This window comes from Homalodisca vitripennis, chromosome 7, assembly GCF_021130785.1.
Source record: "Homalodisca vitripennis isolate AUS2020 chromosome 7, UT_GWSS_2.1, whole genome shotgun sequence".
In the NCBI taxonomy this organism is placed as follows: domain Eukaryota; kingdom Metazoa; phylum Arthropoda; class Insecta; order Hemiptera; family Cicadellidae; genus Homalodisca; species Homalodisca vitripennis.
In genome coordinates this window covers 19,259,368-19,279,310 of record NC_060213.1, presented here as the reverse complement: position 1 = coordinate 19,279,310, position 19,943 = coordinate 19,259,368, and the positions used below count along the sequence as shown (strand labels likewise).

Genomic DNA, 19,943 nt, shown 5'->3' with positions numbered 1-19,943 from the left:
GCGTATATACCGGTGTTGGATACTGAAAATTCTGTGTGCACTCTAAACGAGCCTAGATACCGGAGTTGGGTATTGAAAATACTGCGTTCACTCTAAACAAGCCTAGATACCGGTGTTGGATACTGAAAATTCTGTGTGCACTGTAAACAAGCGTATATACCGGTGTTGGATACTGAAAATTCTGTGTGCACTCTAAACAAGCCTATATACCGGTGTTGGATACGGAAAATTCTGTGTGCACTCTTAACGAGTCTAGATACCGGTGTTGGGTATTGAAAATGCTGTGTTCACCTAAACAAGCCTAGATACCGGTGTTGGATATTGAAAATGCTGTGTGCACTCTAAACAAGCCTAGATACCTGTGTTGGATATTGAAAATGCTGTGTGCACTCTAAACAAGCCTAGATACCTGTGTTGGATACTGAAAATGCTGTGTGCACTCTAAACAAGCCTAGATACCGGGTTAGATACTGAAAATGCTGTGTGCTTTTTAAACAAGCCTAGATACCGGTGTTCGTTGTTGAAAATGCTGCGTGCATTCTAACAAACCTAAATACTTTTGTTGGATGTTGAGGTGCTAATACAATGTTGCAGCGGATGTGTGAAGTGTGGTGTAAGTCAAGTTAAAAAAAAGATAGTCATAACTAAGTTGCATACGAAATTACAAAGAGTGGAGCGGAGGTAACTCTAGCTGCAGTTTCTATTTTTCAGAGGGAAAACGAGGAGTTTGATATATGAATGCTGATAATGATTCTAAAGTTTACCAAGCAGTGACTGACAGTAAACCATATCCTGGATCTGCAAGTTAAAAGACAAACGAGTTAAGCATATCCAGAAAAAGACAAGAACTGTATAAGAAATTAGGTTATGTTAGGTCACCTCTTAAGGCCATTTTGTCACCTGACTTCCTCTACCATCCTGAAATTATTACCATGACCAACTTGAGTTAGCTATCCAACATTCGTAATGTCTGGTCAATTTACTATAAATATTATTACTTTAACCAAATCTCATTAACTTTTATGAATAATGACTTGTTAAAAGTAATGATTTCTTTGTTTAAAGGTTATTTTTGACGATGGAAGGATTGTGAAGGAAACAGGATTTTTCCGGACATTTGCCATCGTTCAGTGAAACAAGAAAACAGTAACACTACGTTTCGAGATCTGCAATCTGATCTCTTCTTCAGGTAAAGAACTAACCTAATACATAATTACAAACTAAGTTAAAATAAACAAATCTTACTAAAGCGTTGTGGCACGCCTAAGTCTGGAATCACAACCTACATGTTGTTGTCAACTTCACTAACACTAAAGACATGCACTTAATACAAAACTATACAAAACACTAATCATTAAAAGTAAACTACGGAATACAGGTCACAATGCGTCTTCACTCGTCTACTGACCACCTACGACAAAACAGTTTACAGTATAAAATGTAGCTGCAATAGGGAATACATAGGCGAGACAAAAAGACCACTAAACGTAAGGATAAAAGAACACAAAGAAAACACGAGAAAGGGTTTCACAGAAAAGTCAAAAATTGCACACCATTGTTGGTCCGAAGACCATCATATGAATTGGGATGAAGCCCACATAATACATCGGGAACCACATTTCTTCAAAAGGAAATTAATTGAGGCAACATACATTAAATTGGCAGACCAACCAATCAGTCAACCATCAGTCGAGATTAGGCCGCTTTGGTTGCCAATTCTAAAAAATGAACTAAAGAGAAAACCAAAAGTATCAAACGGATCGGATATTTGTAATAAACCAATGCGGAGTCACAATATGGTTTTAAGAAGTTCATCTCGCATGAACCAATAATAACGAAAGGGCCCATTCCTGTTCCCCTTCCCTTGTATTTCCGCCATCTTGTTTTAGCCAGCCGTCACGATTGCCATTGGCTAGTCCCTCTGGTCAGTCGTAGGTGGTCAGTAGACGAGTGAAGACGCATTGTGACCTGTATTCCGTAGTTTACTTTTAATGATTAGTGTTTTGTATAGTTTTGTATTAAGTGCATGTCTTTAGTGTTAGTGAAGTTGACAACAACATGTAGGTTGTGATTCCAGACTTAGGCGTGCCACAACGCTTTAGTAAGATTTGTTTATTTTAACTTAGTTTGTAATTATGTATTAGGTTAGTTCTTTACCTGAAGAAGAGATCAGATTGCAGATCTCGAAACGTAGTGTTACTGTTTTCTTGTTTCACTGAACGATGGCAAATGTCCGGAAAAATCCTGTTTCCTTCAAAAGTAATGAATTTATCATTTTGACTAGTGAATTTGGCCATTATGCATAATAACTGGATTTTATACATAAAAACTGTAATACACATATATATTTACAAATCAAGGACTATAAAGCAACAAAAATATAAAAATCAAGTAAATAGTTGTTAAAAAAACTTTTCCTAAACCTTTACATATTAAATAAAATTTTACTTTTGGTAGCACTACAATATCTTTCTTCAGTCGTTGAAAGCTAACAATTAACTCTTCAATGAATTTTGACGTACGTGGTACGTTTACGTTATTCCAATGAGCTCGCACCGTGACGTACGTGGTACGTTTTGTGACATTCGATCGTTCGTTCAGCAAATAACCGGTTATTTTTAGACTAATATATTCTAAACGCATACTCGATTTAAAGCTACTGAGTAGAAATTTCGAATGTTTAAGTTGTATATTGATTTATTGTTATCGATTCCGTTTAGCAAAACAATCGATAGTGGGTCAGCTGATGACAAACAGTCACTGCGTAGTTCGAGTGCCGCCGGCTAAAATAGTCGTACCGCGTGGGACCATCTCTCTTTTAGATTAGGTTTGATCAAAGAAATTATCGAAAAATATCAACCTGGTGTTCCTAAACAAGTACATGGTAGGCCATCAACCGAGCCACCTACGTCTCGTCTTACAGAAAGGCATTTCATTGAGAAGATTCCTACTACTGGGAAAAAATCCAAACCTCAAAGATGTGTGGTGTGTAATAAACATGGAAGGAGGAGAGACACAGTGTATTGGTGTCCAAATTGTGAGGCAGGCCTATGCCTTGAAGAATGCTTCAAGGTTTACCACACTACCACTAACTTTTAGTGTAAGTAACCATGTTTTGTTATATCTCGGTCAGGATAATTAATTAAATTAATTTATTTTATCACTAAATAGGTTTTTTCTGTTCATAGTTAATGTAAAAAATTATATAAAATATCCCTATAAGAGTATTTTATAATTTTTATTGTACTTATAGTAAAAAGAGTCAAAATAAAGGAAAACGGGTAAAAAAGTGGTGCAGACTGGGTTGGACTGGACTTAAAAAAATAATGCGTTGAAGAGTTAAATCTGGATAGTTTTAATGGGCTTTCACATGGCATAATAAAAACAATTAGATACTAAAAAATTTGATTCGAACTTCTAGCCGAGATCAACAAACAGCTAACACCTGTCAACTTTGACAAGTTTCTTGCTCCCGGTTGTGCAAGTGTACCTTCAAGGTGATCATGCTCGCTTATGCATTGATGGATTTAGTTAAAAACGAATTGTTATAAAAATTTTAAAATAGTCAGCATCTTGTAAATTTTGTATAATGGATACAAAATAGCTGATATCTTTCAATTGATAAAATCTTTGTTGCTCCCAGCTTGTACTCCAGATTTCGTTGAGTAAGGTAGCATTGTTATAAAAATTACAAAATATTTGGTATCTTGTAACTTTTTAAATAGATATACTGGGTTTTTTGGGATTTGATTAAACATTTTTAACAGATTCCATTTTGATAATATTAAAACAAATCACACCATTTAAAAAAATGTTCTTATTTATTCCTATCTATGTGCAAAATTTGGTATCATTAGCTTTACTAGTTCTAGAGATAATATTTTTTTTAATACAAAATGGCAGCTAGTGGCTAAACAACACGTTTCTCAGCCTTTGTTTATAGGAAATTTTTTGCTTGAAATGATGAATACTATCTGCCACATACCCTGTGTGTATGCGTCAGACAAATATTGCTAATCTCAATGGTCAGCCCAAGCAAGATATGTGGTCTTGGTGTGAAACCACATATCTGTGAGTTCCACCATCACACACGGTACAATACATAAACATCAAAACCCTTTCTGAAGATTAACAAATTGAACCCTAGGTCTTATAACAATGGATTTACTCAGTATACTAGCCGTTTTTTGTAATTTTTAAAACATTTTTAAATTATGAAAACATTTTTTAAACCTAACATATTATGTATCAAATTAAAGAGGAGAACATGCACTTTATGTTAGTGCATGTAAACTAAATTTATACAATGAAAACATGCAAATTATTTCCATTGAACATGAGTGAGAAATGGACATAGTTAGCTTGTGTGTGATACAGTCTGAAGCACTGAGATCCAGAATCATAAATTTGGTCCAAGATTCGTTCAAACAATCACATATGATCTATTATTTTCAACACAAATAGGATCATCTTCCTCTGAATCATCCTCAGAATCTGACAGCGTATCACACCATATATTCACCATTTATTGTCTAAATGGTCACTAATTTTACACAATGAACTTGAAAAATACACAATAAAAACTCGTATCACTACAAAAACTATCAGAAATAAACTAAACCATCTCTAAACCAACATTTACCACATCACTTTATTCAATAATAGTGGAACTTTGTTTACAAACACACTACACTCCAGACAACAAGGCTCGTGTCACTGCGTCAGCCAGTTACGTAACTAAGCAGCTGTACAATAGTTAAAAATGTTTTTTTACAGCTGTAAAACTGTGTTGTCATACAAAGACTTATAAATATAAACAATATAACGTAGGAAATGTCTGAAACAACTAAATCCGATTCTTTACCGAATACCTAAACGTATTTAACGTGTTAAAATACTCACACTTCCCTCCTCCACTTTGGCCTGAGCCCTGTGGACCTTCCTCCAGATGACCTCACCGTCGGGCCCCTCCTGAGGCTGGTGCCAGCTGTCGGCTTCCAGTGCGTACATGCGACGTCGCTTGCCATCGCAAAACATCCCCTTATTCAACACTCTGCAATTTAAACAGTACAATTGTTACTAACTGAGATCTAAACATATCGCTTCATGTCTGAATACATTCTTCATGCGAATTATGAGATTTTAAATAATCTAACACGATATACGGGTTCTGGATTTTCTAATGCTCAGATTCTAGGGACACATTTCATAGTGTCTGTAACATCAATCTCTATCCGACCATAGAGAGTGTCTGTGTTGACCTATGTTTATTGTCTCGAAAATAAACATAGCCTAGTCTTGCCTACACGCTGGAGTTTACTCATTTGTGTTGCAATTTTGTTGGGTGACTTCCAGTATGTCTCTTTGTTAGATTTTCTGAGCGAGAACGTAAATTATTATTTGAAACATGCAATTTGTAGTTTTAAGTTGGATAAGAAAATTCAGGTATCAAAGTCAAGATATCTTTATTTATATTATGAGCATGAGTACAATACACAGTGTCAACTACAACCCAGTTACTTTAATAATTAAAGCAACACAGGTTTCATAACATTGTTCTTGTATAAAATTCTTGAAATTAATAAAATGCAAAAATCATATATTCTTTTAACTTCAGTTTAAACTTATTGACGTCTTCAATACTTGTTATTATTTTCATAATGATTTTAGATATATTATATCAGTATAAGAATTTTGTGAGTGAAATACTCTAAACTACGCTTAGGTAAAATTAATTCTTTCTCATTCCAAGTGTTATAAGAATGGTTTTATCAATGGCTGTTAAAACTATATTTATGAGTATTGAGATATACATAACACATTCTAAAATGTAAAGACTGTGGATTGTTAAAATGTTCAGTTCAGTAAAACGATTTTAAACTGACTCTTACTTTTAATTTTGAACATTATTTGCTGTGCTTTTTTTACAGTATAAGAATTTAATTTAAATTTGGTTTTGTAGATCCTCCATACATACCTATTGCATATGCAATATGGGATTGAAAATGGGTATGGAAAACCATCCTTAGAACTGATAAACTACATAAGACAGTCTTTTAATAGCATACATTCCAGAATTTACGCAATTAATTATCTGTTCAATGTGCAAATCTCAGTTAAGGTTAATTTTCTATCATGAAACCTAGAAATTTGTTATTAGAAACTTGATGAATAGATATATATATATATATATATATATATATATATATATATATATATATATATATATATATTTATTTATTTAGATATCAGGCCTTGAATGTTTTCTATTTCTTTTGTACTGAAAGAAATAAAGTAAATTTTTCTGTATTTAAAACCAATCTATTATTAGTGAAAATGTTGTAATTTTTTAAATTCCAAATATGAAGTTATTTCTACTTTGCCTTGTTTTGGCAGATAAATTAGGTTTGAGTCATCTGCAAATAGGCAGCACTGATTTTTGTTATTTTCCAGTTTACTAGGACACTTTTGCATATCCTTTATGTTAACATATAAATAATAAGGGACCCAGAATAAACCCTTGGGCACTTCATTTCTTACTACTATTGTGTGATAGACTGAAATTTTTGTGATCTGTTATTTTTTATGTAACATATCTCAACGTTTTTTCTATTAGAAAGACAAGATTCAAACTATTTGAGATGAGCATAATTGATTCCTAATTTTTTCAATATGTTTAGTAAGTTATTGTGAGAAAAGCTTTTGATAGATACATGAATCACATTCCTTTTTGTTTACAGACTCTTATAATAGATTCAGTAAACTCTACCAATTCAGTTATAGTTAATTTATTTTTGTTAATCCATATTGTCCCAGTCCTAGAGATTATTAACTTATAGATGTTTGACTATGATATATTACTATGGTTCTTTCAAAGATTTCTGAAACTGGTTGTAAAATTGAAATAGGATGATAATTTTGAATATCTGTTACTGAACCTTTTTTGAAGACTGGAAAAACCTTTGAAATTTTAAATTTATCAGAAATATGCCTGAACAACAGAATAATGTACTAGATCCAATAGTGGTTTAATTAAGGAATGCTTTACAAATTTTAATGGAATTCCACCATAGAAGATTGTGATTTATTTTTAAGTGAGTCAAAAATTTCTTTGATTTTGGTTTCAGCTCAAAGGTGGGCAATGAAATTTTGCAAAATTGGTGATATTATTATTTTTATGTTCTGGATCTACTGAAAGAAGGTGACAAATGTAATGAATGACAGTTTAAACTACAAAGTATATACATTTTGTCTTTATAGTAAATACATTGTAATACTCATTTATCTATACTTATAATATTGGTCTCTATATAATTTTATTCACACAATAAACAAGTATACTTACTGTGTTGCATCCTTTGGATGGGCAAAAGTAATGAATGCAAACTGTTTTAATTGATCATTCTTTGAAATGCCTAAAAATACATTCATGATCTTTCCATAAGGTCCAAATATATTATAAATCTCGAATCTATCAACCTGAAATAAAAAAACATTATTAGTCAATTTTGTCCTTTTATAATAGTAGTAGACATACATTATTCTTAATCAATTTTTTTATTCTTAATTGGTTGGTTATTTTCAGTCTCAATAAAATTCAGAACACTAATTATATTGTTCTACAAATTGTTCAATCATCAAGTAAATACATCTACAGAACGAGACAGAGCTCCAACGTGGTTCAATAAAGAGCAACATAGCTGAAAAAATAAGCTTGTAACGTGTTGAAAATGAGGTGACCATTTTAACCATTCAACATTGCTCGGATCTATGGTTAATCATGCAAAATCAAAAACTAATTATAAATAGCTATAAAACAAAAGTTTACCAACGGTCTCCATAAAACAAATTACTGTAGAATCTAATAGCCAATATGAAATGAAAAATGTCTTTATTAGAGGCGAAGTTAGGACTAACTTTATATAAAGCAAACAACCGTTTCTAATTTTTAAACAAATTCATGAATGATGAATTTCCTTAAAGAATGTCTATTATACTATTAGTGACAGGAGTCAAATGGAGGGGGGTTACCAAACAAATTAAAAATTACCAACCATACATTTTTCAAAGTTGGAATTTTTATTTAACAAGGCACACTTAAAACCACTTTTTATTAGGAGACACGTAAATAATATGTCAGTCAACAAGATGAGAGCAGCTATCTGCCGGAAAATGGCAAATTTCTATCTGGACTTCCAAACAATCTGACTTATTCATAATTAGCCTGCAGCACAAGGAAGTGTTAACATTGACATTAAAACAGCCTGTAAGATATAACAAGACACCTTATCACAATCGTACCTCTTTAATTCATTCGAATCCATTGTAGCTCATGCAGATATCATAATTTAAACTATCGTCATTACTGTGCTTGTACATCCTAATAATATTATAAATGCGAAAGTGCCTTTGTTTGTTTGTTTTGCTTTCACACATACACTATTCAACCGATTGTACTGAAATTTTATATGGACATTCTTACAGTCCCTGGGATGAATATAGGCCTATTCTCTGGGCTACGTCCCATTGGTCTTTAAAGTATTGAAAAATCCCATATTTGTCTCTAAAGTTGTGAAATATTAATTAAAGGAGCATGCCTAATGTAATCAACTGTTTTAACAATGTATATAACAATAATGTAAATAATGCAGGTTTAATATAAATTTAGAGACTTATATAAAACCCATCTTAGTTCACTATTAACAGAAGTAGGCTTTTTATATATATATATATATATATATATATATATATATATATATATATATACATATATGTATATATTCTTGATCGGGAAACAGGGCAAAATCAAGTATGGAACAATACATACTAATATAATAACAAAGTTACTTACAATGGCTATAAATATACACGTTTATGCATTTTTTGTGTCAATAAGGCAAACTTAACATTTGGCACTAGAAACATAATTTACTCGGACCAGCAGTGGTCGTACATGTGCAACACCTACTGAATTTGCATGCAAAGCAGCAGGTACTGTTAGCAGTGCAGGTATAAATACGAGACAATGCAGTCTTAACTTTTACTTTACATTTACAGACAATTATGAAACCTAAATTAGTTGGCTTTTGACAAAAGTAGGCTTCTCAGAGGTACGTGTAAGTAAATATATTTTATTGATCGGGAAAGAGGCAAAACCAGCTATGGAACAAAAAAAATACTAAGATTGTAGTAAACTATAACGACCATAAATATACACTTCTTAATATTTTGTCTTGATCGTGGGGAAGAAATCAAAACTTAAATTGGCGTCACCGTCAATTATGACAGGCCTTCAACCATTCTGCGGTATTCCAAGGTGTGAATCCTTTGGGGCTGTCTCGAAATAGGATCACGCTGAACATGAGAGAAGATGGAGGTTGCATCCGTGTCTGAGAATGAGCAGAATGGTACTACAGTCACCTTCCTCCAGAGTGGCGTCTGACCTTCTCTCACTAAATAGATCAATGTCTTCTCGGGTTATAGGTCTGATCACAGGACAGCATTATAGGTCTCCTAAAGAAGCATCTTCACAGAGTCGGCATCCTTCGGGAGGATCCACTCTGTAGAATGTGTGATGAGCAGGATGAAACTGCCGAAAACTTGATCTTTGATTGTCATTCAATAGCAAGAGAGCGGTATGCCATCTTTGGTAGTGTGGACAAGGGTGGTGAATTTCCCTAGGAGGACCTAATAGGTTGTTTTCGGTGGTTTTTGGAACTGCTGAAATCAGAGACTGGTAGGCCTCATGGTGTGCTTCTGGGGTGTGCAAAAGGCCCTTGAGGCTTAAGTGCATGGCAGTAGGCCTAGAAGAAGAAGAAGAGTGATCATAGAAGTGCAAAACCTACGAAATTGCGTGCGAAACCACGGGTACCTGCTAATTTAACTATAATCACGATATGTAGGCCTACTTTGAAAACTACCATCTGGGGATTAATTATAGTAAAATACACATACTTTTATGTGTTCTTCAAATCAGTGGGCCCTAAAAATGTAGTTTTCAAGGTAAGCATTCCTATCCATTAGCAATAAACCTTGGCTTTCAGCTCTATTAATTTAAATCTATAATCATGATGTGATTTTTCTAAGTAGTCGAGTCCCAGCTATGTTTCTAGTTATTGTTAAATAACATTTGCAGATACAATTGGAGAGACGTTTTAAAAGTAAGTTTTTCTCTACAGTCCCGATTTGTTTCTTGTAGTTAAAAAATCTATCACTGACCAAATTTTACAGGCGGCGGGCAATTCAATCATCTTAAACGTTTTAAATAAGTACAGAAAAGTTTATAAGTCAGCTACAGAGTTGCAGCTGATACGTATGTTCGCAAGGAATGCCAGGAGACATTGTGTATGCTAGTTGTAGCAATCGCACCAACCACAGGTCTATAGAAATGGCCCTTACTTAAAAAAGTCCCTTGTATAATCAATCCCAGTATTTAGAATGGTGAAGTTTAATTAAAGCATTTATGTTACATCAGTTTACGATTAGTTGACAAGATAGGAATCGTAACTGGGTTTAGTTTCTGCCAAATTGTAACTGAAAACAACTTTTCATTTGGTCAATCAATTCAACACTAGCTAATGATACTGTTACACTGCAATCACTTCATAAAAAAATGTAAAGGTAGATTAAATAACTTTAATACAACGAATATAGCAATATAGACATGGGCTACATGTAGACTATTTTTCCCACAGAAAAGAATCACTTAAAAATACTATTAATTCTGAAGATAAGTCAGTCTATTTGAGGAATTTTGGAGATACCAGCTCCAAGGCTTTATTGCCTCACAATGAAGATTAATTACATCATTAAAATACAGTTGAGTTTAAGATAATGAGGCAATAGATATATCGTTTCTGGCTACTTATATTAAACTACATTTGGACAACTACAAATCAGCCACATTTCAATCAATCATAAATAGAATATTAAGCACCAATAAATTGTAAGAATGAAAATAAAGAAATTACACCAATAGTGATACATCTAGCGATAAAAAGTACACGCCAACTCTATATTATTGATAAAATTATATAGAAAACAATAAAAATCATCTCTAAAGAAAATCATAAATATATCTGTATGCTGTTTAAACAGAAATTAAACAAAACTGTCTGAAAAGCTTTCAACATTCAAAATATCTATTAGTTACCAAACAAGAAATAATTTATTCAAACTCACTGGAAAAAAAACAAAATTATTTTGAACCAGAATTAAACAAGAGATCTGGAGTGTGACTGTGACAGCTATTATATTGGACAAACTGGCAGAAAATTTAGTACGTTTAAATAACACCTACAATTCTGCTGAAGATTTAATACAAAACTAACCAACCAATCCATAAATATTGAAGAGCACAATGAAATTCTAGAAATTTAAATACACAACAATTCCACATTTAAATTATAGACATGATCATCGCACTCTGTATGCAAATCTAAAAAAATTATAAATGTTCAACATGTAGATCTTTACTTAACTTCTTTGTTAAGGTGACACAATAAAATTAGTGTAGTGTTTAGTTAAATAAAATGTTTGCTATCCTTACTAAATACTACATAATTTAAACATTCCTAAAAACTTAATTGTATTTTATTTTAATGTAAGAAATTGTATAAAAGCCAATCTAGTGCACATTACTTTTTTTACTGTATCAATTTTCTCTGAAACTTTGTTCAGGTTTTTTTTTAAATCTTTACTTAAAAACTTTGGTTATTGCAAAAAGTGTTATAATTTTCCATCAAAAATTGATGTTATTTTTATAATGATTTGGTTAATTAACAGTAATTTTCATTTAAATGAAAATTTATTTTGTAAGAAAAATCAACACTTTTGAGAGCCCTTACTACGAGGGCTATCCAGAAAGTAGATTATTTCACTCTGTAGCCGCTAGGGGTGGGACTATTGCGGCCATTTTGATGTCAGGACGTTTCTTCATTCACAAAACCGTGCTAGTGAGAGGATACTGTCGCTCCTTGTTATTTTATAATAGCAGTTTAAAAAGTGTACAAAATTGAAAACCCAGCGTGTTGTGAAATGCAGTCAGTAATACGGTTTATGTTGGTTAAGCACAATAAACCAATTGAGATTTATCACCAACTCTGTGAAGTTTATGGAAACAATGTGATTATAGAAGATGTGAAGTGTGTAAGTGGTGCATTAGGTTTAAAAATGGCCAAAATAATGTGAATGATGACGAACGAAGTGGACGGCCATGCATTGTGACCGATGGGAGATGTTTTCACATCTGCCTTACAGTCCAGACTTTGCACCCAGTGACTACCACCTGTTTCCAGCAATGGGAGACCTGGTTTGTGACACAGGGCTTTGATGACAACATGGAACTGCGGAGTGTGAGACTACTTTGTTGAAGTCTCTAGTGTCAAATTTTATAATGCTGGAATTTCAAAACTAGTTCACCGCTATGATAAGTATCTAAATTTGTATGGTGACTATGTTGAAAAATAGTATTTTGGTGTAACTTTCAAATGCATACAACACAGTATTTTTTTTGTACTTTATTTTTGTTTTTATCAAAACGTAATCTACTTTCTGGAAAGTCCTCATGCTTCTGCACACATCTCTACAACAAATTTCTAAAGAATAGTACAATAACAATATTACAAAACTATAATTGCAGAATACTATTCTTCTTAAAATTGTGGAAACATTTTGGGGTAGAATTTAATAAGCGGCCTACACTCATTCGATTGCTATTATCGAATGGTTCGATTGTTTTTATCCAAAGGAATAATTCAATATTACAATTATTTAACTTAGCATATGATTTCAACTTATTAGTTATAGTAATTTGTTGTAAACAATAACCATCAAGAAGTAAATAATATTTCTAAACTTTAAAAATAGCTATGAATATGAAGAAAATACGTGAGATATTTCTCACAAGTGACTTCAACATGTGGATTTGGCTCCTGGTAACCCATGGGGAGAATTCTTTCCTCCATTTCACAAAAGTGGTTACTCGTTGATATAAAGCTGGGCAAGTTGTAATATTGTAAGGTCTCTTTGATATCTAAGTCTAGGCCATAGTTGGTTTTGTAATGTTATTGTTACGATTTTAAAATTGTAATGTACGAGATTTTTCTTGTTACAGTTATTTATAACTCTTATTGTATATGATTTTTATATACCGAAGTTGGATAGTATATCGAATTGCTCGATAATAGAAATTGAATAACGAATGTAGGCCGCTTATTAAAGTATCCCCATATTTTGTATTTGAAGTGTTTTGAAATTATACAATTACCACTGGTGATAGTTTTATCTCGTCATTAAAAAATGTAATAATTTTACGATCAACAAATATATTTTTGATTTCCAGTAATCTTCAAGTCTTTATTAAATCGTATTAGAACTTGGCTTACATTTTTAAGTTAGCAGAGTACTAGCATAGTTGCTTATTGTGTATAGTTTTAACCTCTTAACATATGCACCAGATCTGGAGTTAATCTAAATGGCAGCATGCAACTCGAGTTAGCTTACCTCGATGTGGATATTGGTGATGTATACTTTTCGTATGGGGATGCCATCAACTGTCTGCCGAATTGTAAGTTTTTTTTCTTGTTTTCTGTTGCGGCGTACACTTGTATTTCCTGCAACACATCCAACATCTTTTCAGTAAATCAAATTAATGTTATCACAAGTAAACTGGGCTACAGTATAATAAGAGGCCACCACCACAATAGAATCATATTTACATTATCTAAACTATGAAAACAAAAATGTTGACACGAATTACGTTATAAAAACTGGGTAGGGTACGATAAAAGACCCGGTTTTTATATTGAAATTGGCAAATGATATTACTTAATCATAACCATCGATATAATCAATCGATACTGATTAATTATTTTGAACAAATAACTTAAATAATCTATATCAACAGCTGTAAACACTTTCAAATAATACACGTAGTGTAATATTTCAATTTTATATAAGTAATTTGAATTATTAAAAATGGCAGTCAATTTTAGAAAACATTGTTTTGAAAGATAATACATGTTTTTCGTGGCTTCAACATGTTGGACTCGTACTGAAAAACCCATTATGTGAAATTTGTGGGAAAGAAACAACTGTAACTGTGAGAGGAAAAAATCTGGTCGTCTTCAGTTTTCCTAATTTTGGTTGTAATAGTTTGTTTGATCACTGTAAATATTAAATTCATATTTAATTTAAAACATATGATTGTTATTGAGGACTATAGATACTTTTATATCGATTGATAGTTTAGGATTTGAGATGCGAATATTACATATTGATGACTACATTCTTCAATATAAAAAACCGGGTTCGCTTATCGTACCCTACCCTAAAAACTATCTATCTTGTGTATCTATAAAATGTAACAAACAAAACAGTTACTTTTTACTGTTTTAAGGATATACTATGATTCTATTGTGGTGGTGGCCTCTTATTATACTGCAGCCGTAAACCAAATGTTTAACGTGCATTAACTGCTCAGGGTACGCCAGCGTACCTTCACGGCATTTCTGGCCACGCGCAGGGTATGCTGGTGGCCATCTTGCCGCTTGCAACAACATTGCTCAGTGTGGCCACAGATTTGGTGGGAGAAGGTTGTTTGTGCGTGAGCGTGGTAGGGCGAGTCTATTGTTTGTTTCGGACCTCTTCGTTTCTGGATAGCATTGCTCCTTAGTGGCATTTTTTGTTATACTGTTTGTTACTACGTAGTGAGACGTAGTAATTATGTTTTAACTAATACAGTGATTTGGTTTGCAACAATGGCGTTGCTGAGTGACTCACAAATTGAGTGGAAGCTTAGTGGCAGTGAACCAGACAATGATAGCGTCAGTGGCGAGAGTGAAATGGACTCTGACCTTGATGATGACTCAACTCATGAGTACAACCCCTCTTGGCCCTGCGCTAAGAAATATTCCATTTGATAAACAAAATGAAATTCTCGTTCCTATCCCAGGTGAAAACAAACCTATTGATTGGTACTGTTTATTACTAGATGATGACATACTGGCAGCAATTGTATCTGATATAAATCGATATGCCTATGAGTTGTTTTGTGGGCCAAACACTGAACCTCAATCCTGTATTCATCGTTGGAAAGAGCTAACTGTTGATGAACCCAAACAATTCATAGGCCTGTTATTACATACTGGTACAATTAGACTAAACCGGCTTCATGATTACTGGAAAACAATTTCCATGTTCAATTTACAGTTCTGTGAAAACATGAGCCGTGATCGTTTTTTACTCATTTTACGGTGCATCCACTTTGATCATACCCCTGCCAACGTACCGGGCTTGCTTGAAGATCGCTTGCAAAAAGTCTGCATGTTGATTGATCACTTCAATCGAAAAATGAATACCATTTACTACCCAGGGCAGGAATTGTCCTTGGATGAAGCAATGGTACTGTGGCGTGGTAGACTTGTATTTAGGCAATACTGTACATAAAAGGCAAGCGCCATAAATATGGCATAAAATTGTACTCTCTAACTGAGCCTGGTGGTCTTATTCTGAAATTTACTGTGTACTCTGGATCTCTAGGACCTCTTAGTGGAAAAGGCCACGCCACAAAAGTTGTGATGCATCTGATGCAAGAGAAGCTGAATGTCGGACACTCGTTGTACATGGACAACTTTTATAATAGAAATATGAGATGTTGCAAAATTTTTTCACATATCATATCCCCTTGTGAATAGTCAAAAGTGCCAGGCTAAAATTGGCAATTTTGCAGTCTCTTAGATTAAAATTTATAATTTTTCATAAAAATTAGAGAATGACCTAAAAGTTGCGCCAAATTACTTGTATAGATATACTGTATACTATCAACAAAAAATATATAGATGTAGTTTTAAGTAAGTAAATTTAAAATTTTTAAAAACTAATGTTTTAATAGATTACATACAAATTTTATTTTAAATTTTTTTTTTTTGTAAATAACTAAAAAAGGAAAAATAATTTTACCATGGGAAGCTATTTTATTATATTGTACATTTAGAAAGGAACAACTATACAAAATGTTGTGTTATTTCTCTCAAAATAAATTTTTTATGACACATTTTGTATAAATACGCACAATTGTACTTCGCAACATTTTATAAGTGTTAAAGCAACTGACTCTAACATTGCAAGAAACTTAAAATAAATATTCACATTAAATGAATGTACCAGTAAACAGATGATTGTAGGATCCATAAACAGTTTCAATACAGTTAAAAACACTATTTACCAAGAAATATTTACACAATTTTATATGAAATTTATTTTACACATTTTCTATTTACAAATATGCTACTTACAATTTCACTCCCGTGAGATCGCAAATTGTCAGTCATTGTAGCTACTACACACAATAGCTAAGCACGTAATAACTAACACTACTAATATTTATAAAAACAAAATAAAATAATGAAGAAGAATCCAGCATACAATAATACGATTACACTAAAGCATAAAGAATTAACAACAATAGATCGAGTCAGCTGATAATTTCACATGACAATTACGAAATAAAAATGCATAGACCTCAAAAATAAAAATGATATTCATATTAACTATCTACAAATATACCAGGGAATAAAAAAACATAAAACTTTAATCATTTGACGTCGTATTTATTTAAGAAAACAACGAATATCAAGGAGACTATATATTGCCGTCTGGCGCTTTTTGCGTATGTCACCAACGGCAATATTTTGCCGCCTGGCACTTTTCAGACGCGATCTATGGCAGCAATATATTGCCGCCTGGCCCGGAAAGGGTTAAATAAACAAACTAACATATGACCAAAGGCCAAATACCTGTCAAATGACTTCTAACATTCATTAATGTTAACCCTAGAACTGTTAATCGACATAATTATGTCGGTTAATGCCGCTTTTGTGGTGTTAACCGTCAAAATTTTGTCGATCAAACATTCCCTCGTATAATTACTTTTTATAATATACTCCGGTAACGTATCGATATAATTCATGCACCATTGGATTCGGGAAGAAAAATGCTAAGGAACAGATGAGTTTTATTCCTCTTTGTATTATGGTTATGACGTAGCAAGCTTGTTATTTTGAACGTAAAAGAAAACGCGACGCCGTTTGTTGTGACCGCCATATTGCCGCTGCCGTTCTGTATCACTTTCGTGCCGAGCTGTGGATATTTGTAAGTTTTAATAGTTTTACGCGTGTTTTAGTGTCGTATTTAATGTGTAGTGTGTTGTTTGATGTCGTAGTAGTGTAAACATATATATTTTAGAATAAATCAATTTCTATTTACTGAAATATGTTTGAAAAATTACCGGCTTTGTGTAGGCTATGGCAAAATGACTTGGCTAAAATTCATTTCACATAGTTTGTTATTGTTTTCACTTACTAAACGTTATTTATAGCACTCTTTTAGCTCTGAAGTAAGTATTTATTTTTGGTAAATAGATAGTTTTCACAATAAAATATATATTTCCTGTAATTTCTTTGGTTATATATAATAACTGTTTGGGTTATTCTATATTTTTTCAATATCTTTAGTTATATTTATAGTTTTCTAACTACATAATATTTCCTATTACTTATAAACCATAAATTTATACATTTTGATATAGTACAAGCTTTAGAAACTATTTTATATTTTGCTGAATGAAAATTTTTCGCAAAATTTTTGAATAATGAAATGGCAAAATTTAACTTTTTTTACTTTTCAAAAATAATTTATGGTAATTATTTCATTACTACTGTATATTCTATTTTATTCTAAGTAATAAAATATGCAAAATAACATGTATTCATAGATAAATGTATTAGCAAAACTTGTTTTACCAAAGTCTTACGTGTACACCCGATTTTCCGAATTTATACGCATCGCTGCTTTTTGTTCTATAGCTTTATGATGCTTTCATAAATGTGTATAATGTTTATGTTTTTCTGAAACTAGATAAAATTTGACACAGAATGGCTATCTCACTTATAAATATTTCTCACTATAACTTCATTTGCTAGGTATGGTCCCCCCCAAATTTAAGAAATATTTTTCGTAAATTTTATATTTGATTAAAAAAAGTGTTTATTAGAAAATTTTTGATGGTTAATTTTACAATATAGTGCAATTCTACGTTTAATTCTGAACACAAAAATATATACTCTTATTGATATTGCTTTTATTTTATATTTTTAATAATTTTTTAAAAAAAACCTTGCGCGAAGCTCCAAAACAGCCCGACACTACAGGATGAAATGACCGCCAGTTCTAGGGTTAAACTATAATAATGTTTAATGTAAACAATAAACAACAAGATATAACTATTTTTTGAAGAATTTGAAAATGGCCATCAATAGGAGATTGAAAGTTCTTGGCGAGAGGTCAGAGGTTGAGGAGTGAAATACTTATAATTCATTAGATATGGAAATATAGCTTTTGTAATTTTCCCGGTTCTCAGAAAAATTCCAAGCTTATTCTCAGTCCATTAAATTCCCGATTGAGTGGCCACCCTGACAATTTATCTAAACAACAGTTTATTTCATTGTTAAGATGGCCACTTATATCTAAATTTATTAGATTTACATGATTAGAATATGCTATATACACATGACTTACCATTGTGTCTTGAGTTGTTCAAATCACCCATCAATGAAGCTCCCAAAAGTTGTAATGGTAGTCCAAGTTGCAATCCCACACTGTCCAGGCTGTACCGATTATTCCGATCAGGTGACATATCTCTATTGTCACCAACCCAATTTGACGAACTCATTGTTTTATGAATTAATTAATCAAAATAGCTAACAAAAATAACCTTGTTTCAACATGCACGTTGGTCAACATGAAATGGAATATGGTCACCAAATAAGATATTACTTTTATTTCACATAGGTCAATGACGACATGATGTGTAAATATAATGCTAACTTTTGTCACCAAATAAAATCAACCTTTATACAAATATTACCATATTTATGGATGATTTAAACTTCTATCAATTTAATACAATGACAGAAAATTTAACTCAAGCAACCACTCTCGTTCTACCACCCTACTCTTACAACAAATCCCATAATTCCTAGATTTTTACAATTGTGGCACTAGACAATAAGTACACAACTCAAAGGAAACTGATGACTGGTTTCTGTCTGGAGTCTGGACTATGGCTGAGTGAATTGCATCTTCTTCTTCTTTCATCCTGGCCAACGCAGTAAATAGGCAAACATTCTTTGTACGTATGTCTACTTCACTTCAAAGGCACTTAATTTTCTCATAACAATTTCCCAATATTATAACATAACTGTTTGGTCTCAGGTATTCTGTGTTGTATTCTTTCACTTTGCACTATTTGATTGATGTTTTTTATTTGAAATTTGGGGAAGTCAGTAGTTTAACAATTATATACAAGTTTGTGGATATATTTCTTAATACTATTATTAATTTTCTGCTCGTGTACACATGGGTAATTTTACAAAACAGAATGAAGAAGAAACTAGAGAAAAGATTCAGGAGTCTAGAATTTATTGATTCCCATCCAAGAATAGTTTGAAGTGAAATTATTTACAACAGAGGCAAGGCCTGGTGACGGCCCATCAATCAATGTTACTTTCGCCTAGTTTACATAAGTTTTTACTATAGGGTAATTGACTAACTAAGGCTGCTTCATTCTTTTAGTTACTTTCCGTAAGGTGTAGCTTCGGTTACTGAGAGTCTGGGTATATACTCTTCAAACCACTTTTTTTTTTATTAAACAATAATATTTTCAGATCTTGAGCTGCCCCGTTGAAGTTTGCCTTATCATTTTTATTTCAACTGTTTTGCCATATTTCCTTAATATTCTTTTCTTAGCAATTTTATTCCTGATGTAGTTAGGATTATATAACTTTAATCTGTCAACTTTTTAAGAACGGTGTAAGGGTGAAACGTCTTTGGAAAAACATTGCAAACAGTCAATAAATTTGTCGGTAGTATTTTCTAAATCCCCC

General features: G+C 32.5%; 1 protein-coding gene across 2 annotated transcripts in view; it reads right to left on the bottom strand.

Annotated features, from left to right (window-relative positions):
- Positions 1–19,109, bottom strand: part of LOC124366970 — a 45,875-nt gene extending 26,766 nt beyond the window's left edge. The window contains exons 1-4 of one of the 2 annotated variants that reach the window (XM_046823605.1): positions 18,577–19,109; positions 13,504–13,613; positions 7,346–7,479; positions 4,903–5,053 (exon numbers count right to left, since the gene is read on the bottom strand). In XM_046823605.1, coding sequence (XP_046679561.1) covers positions 4,903–5,053; positions 7,346–7,479; positions 13,504–13,613; positions 18,577–18,730 — 549 coding nt within the window. In that variant the 5' untranslated portion in view covers positions 18,731–19,109. The remainder of the gene's footprint in view (positions 1–4,902; positions 5,054–7,345; positions 7,480–13,503; positions 13,614–18,576) is intronic. The other variant, XM_046823606.1, reaches the window with a different exon arrangement.
- Positions 19,110–19,943: the final 834 nt, after the last annotated feature.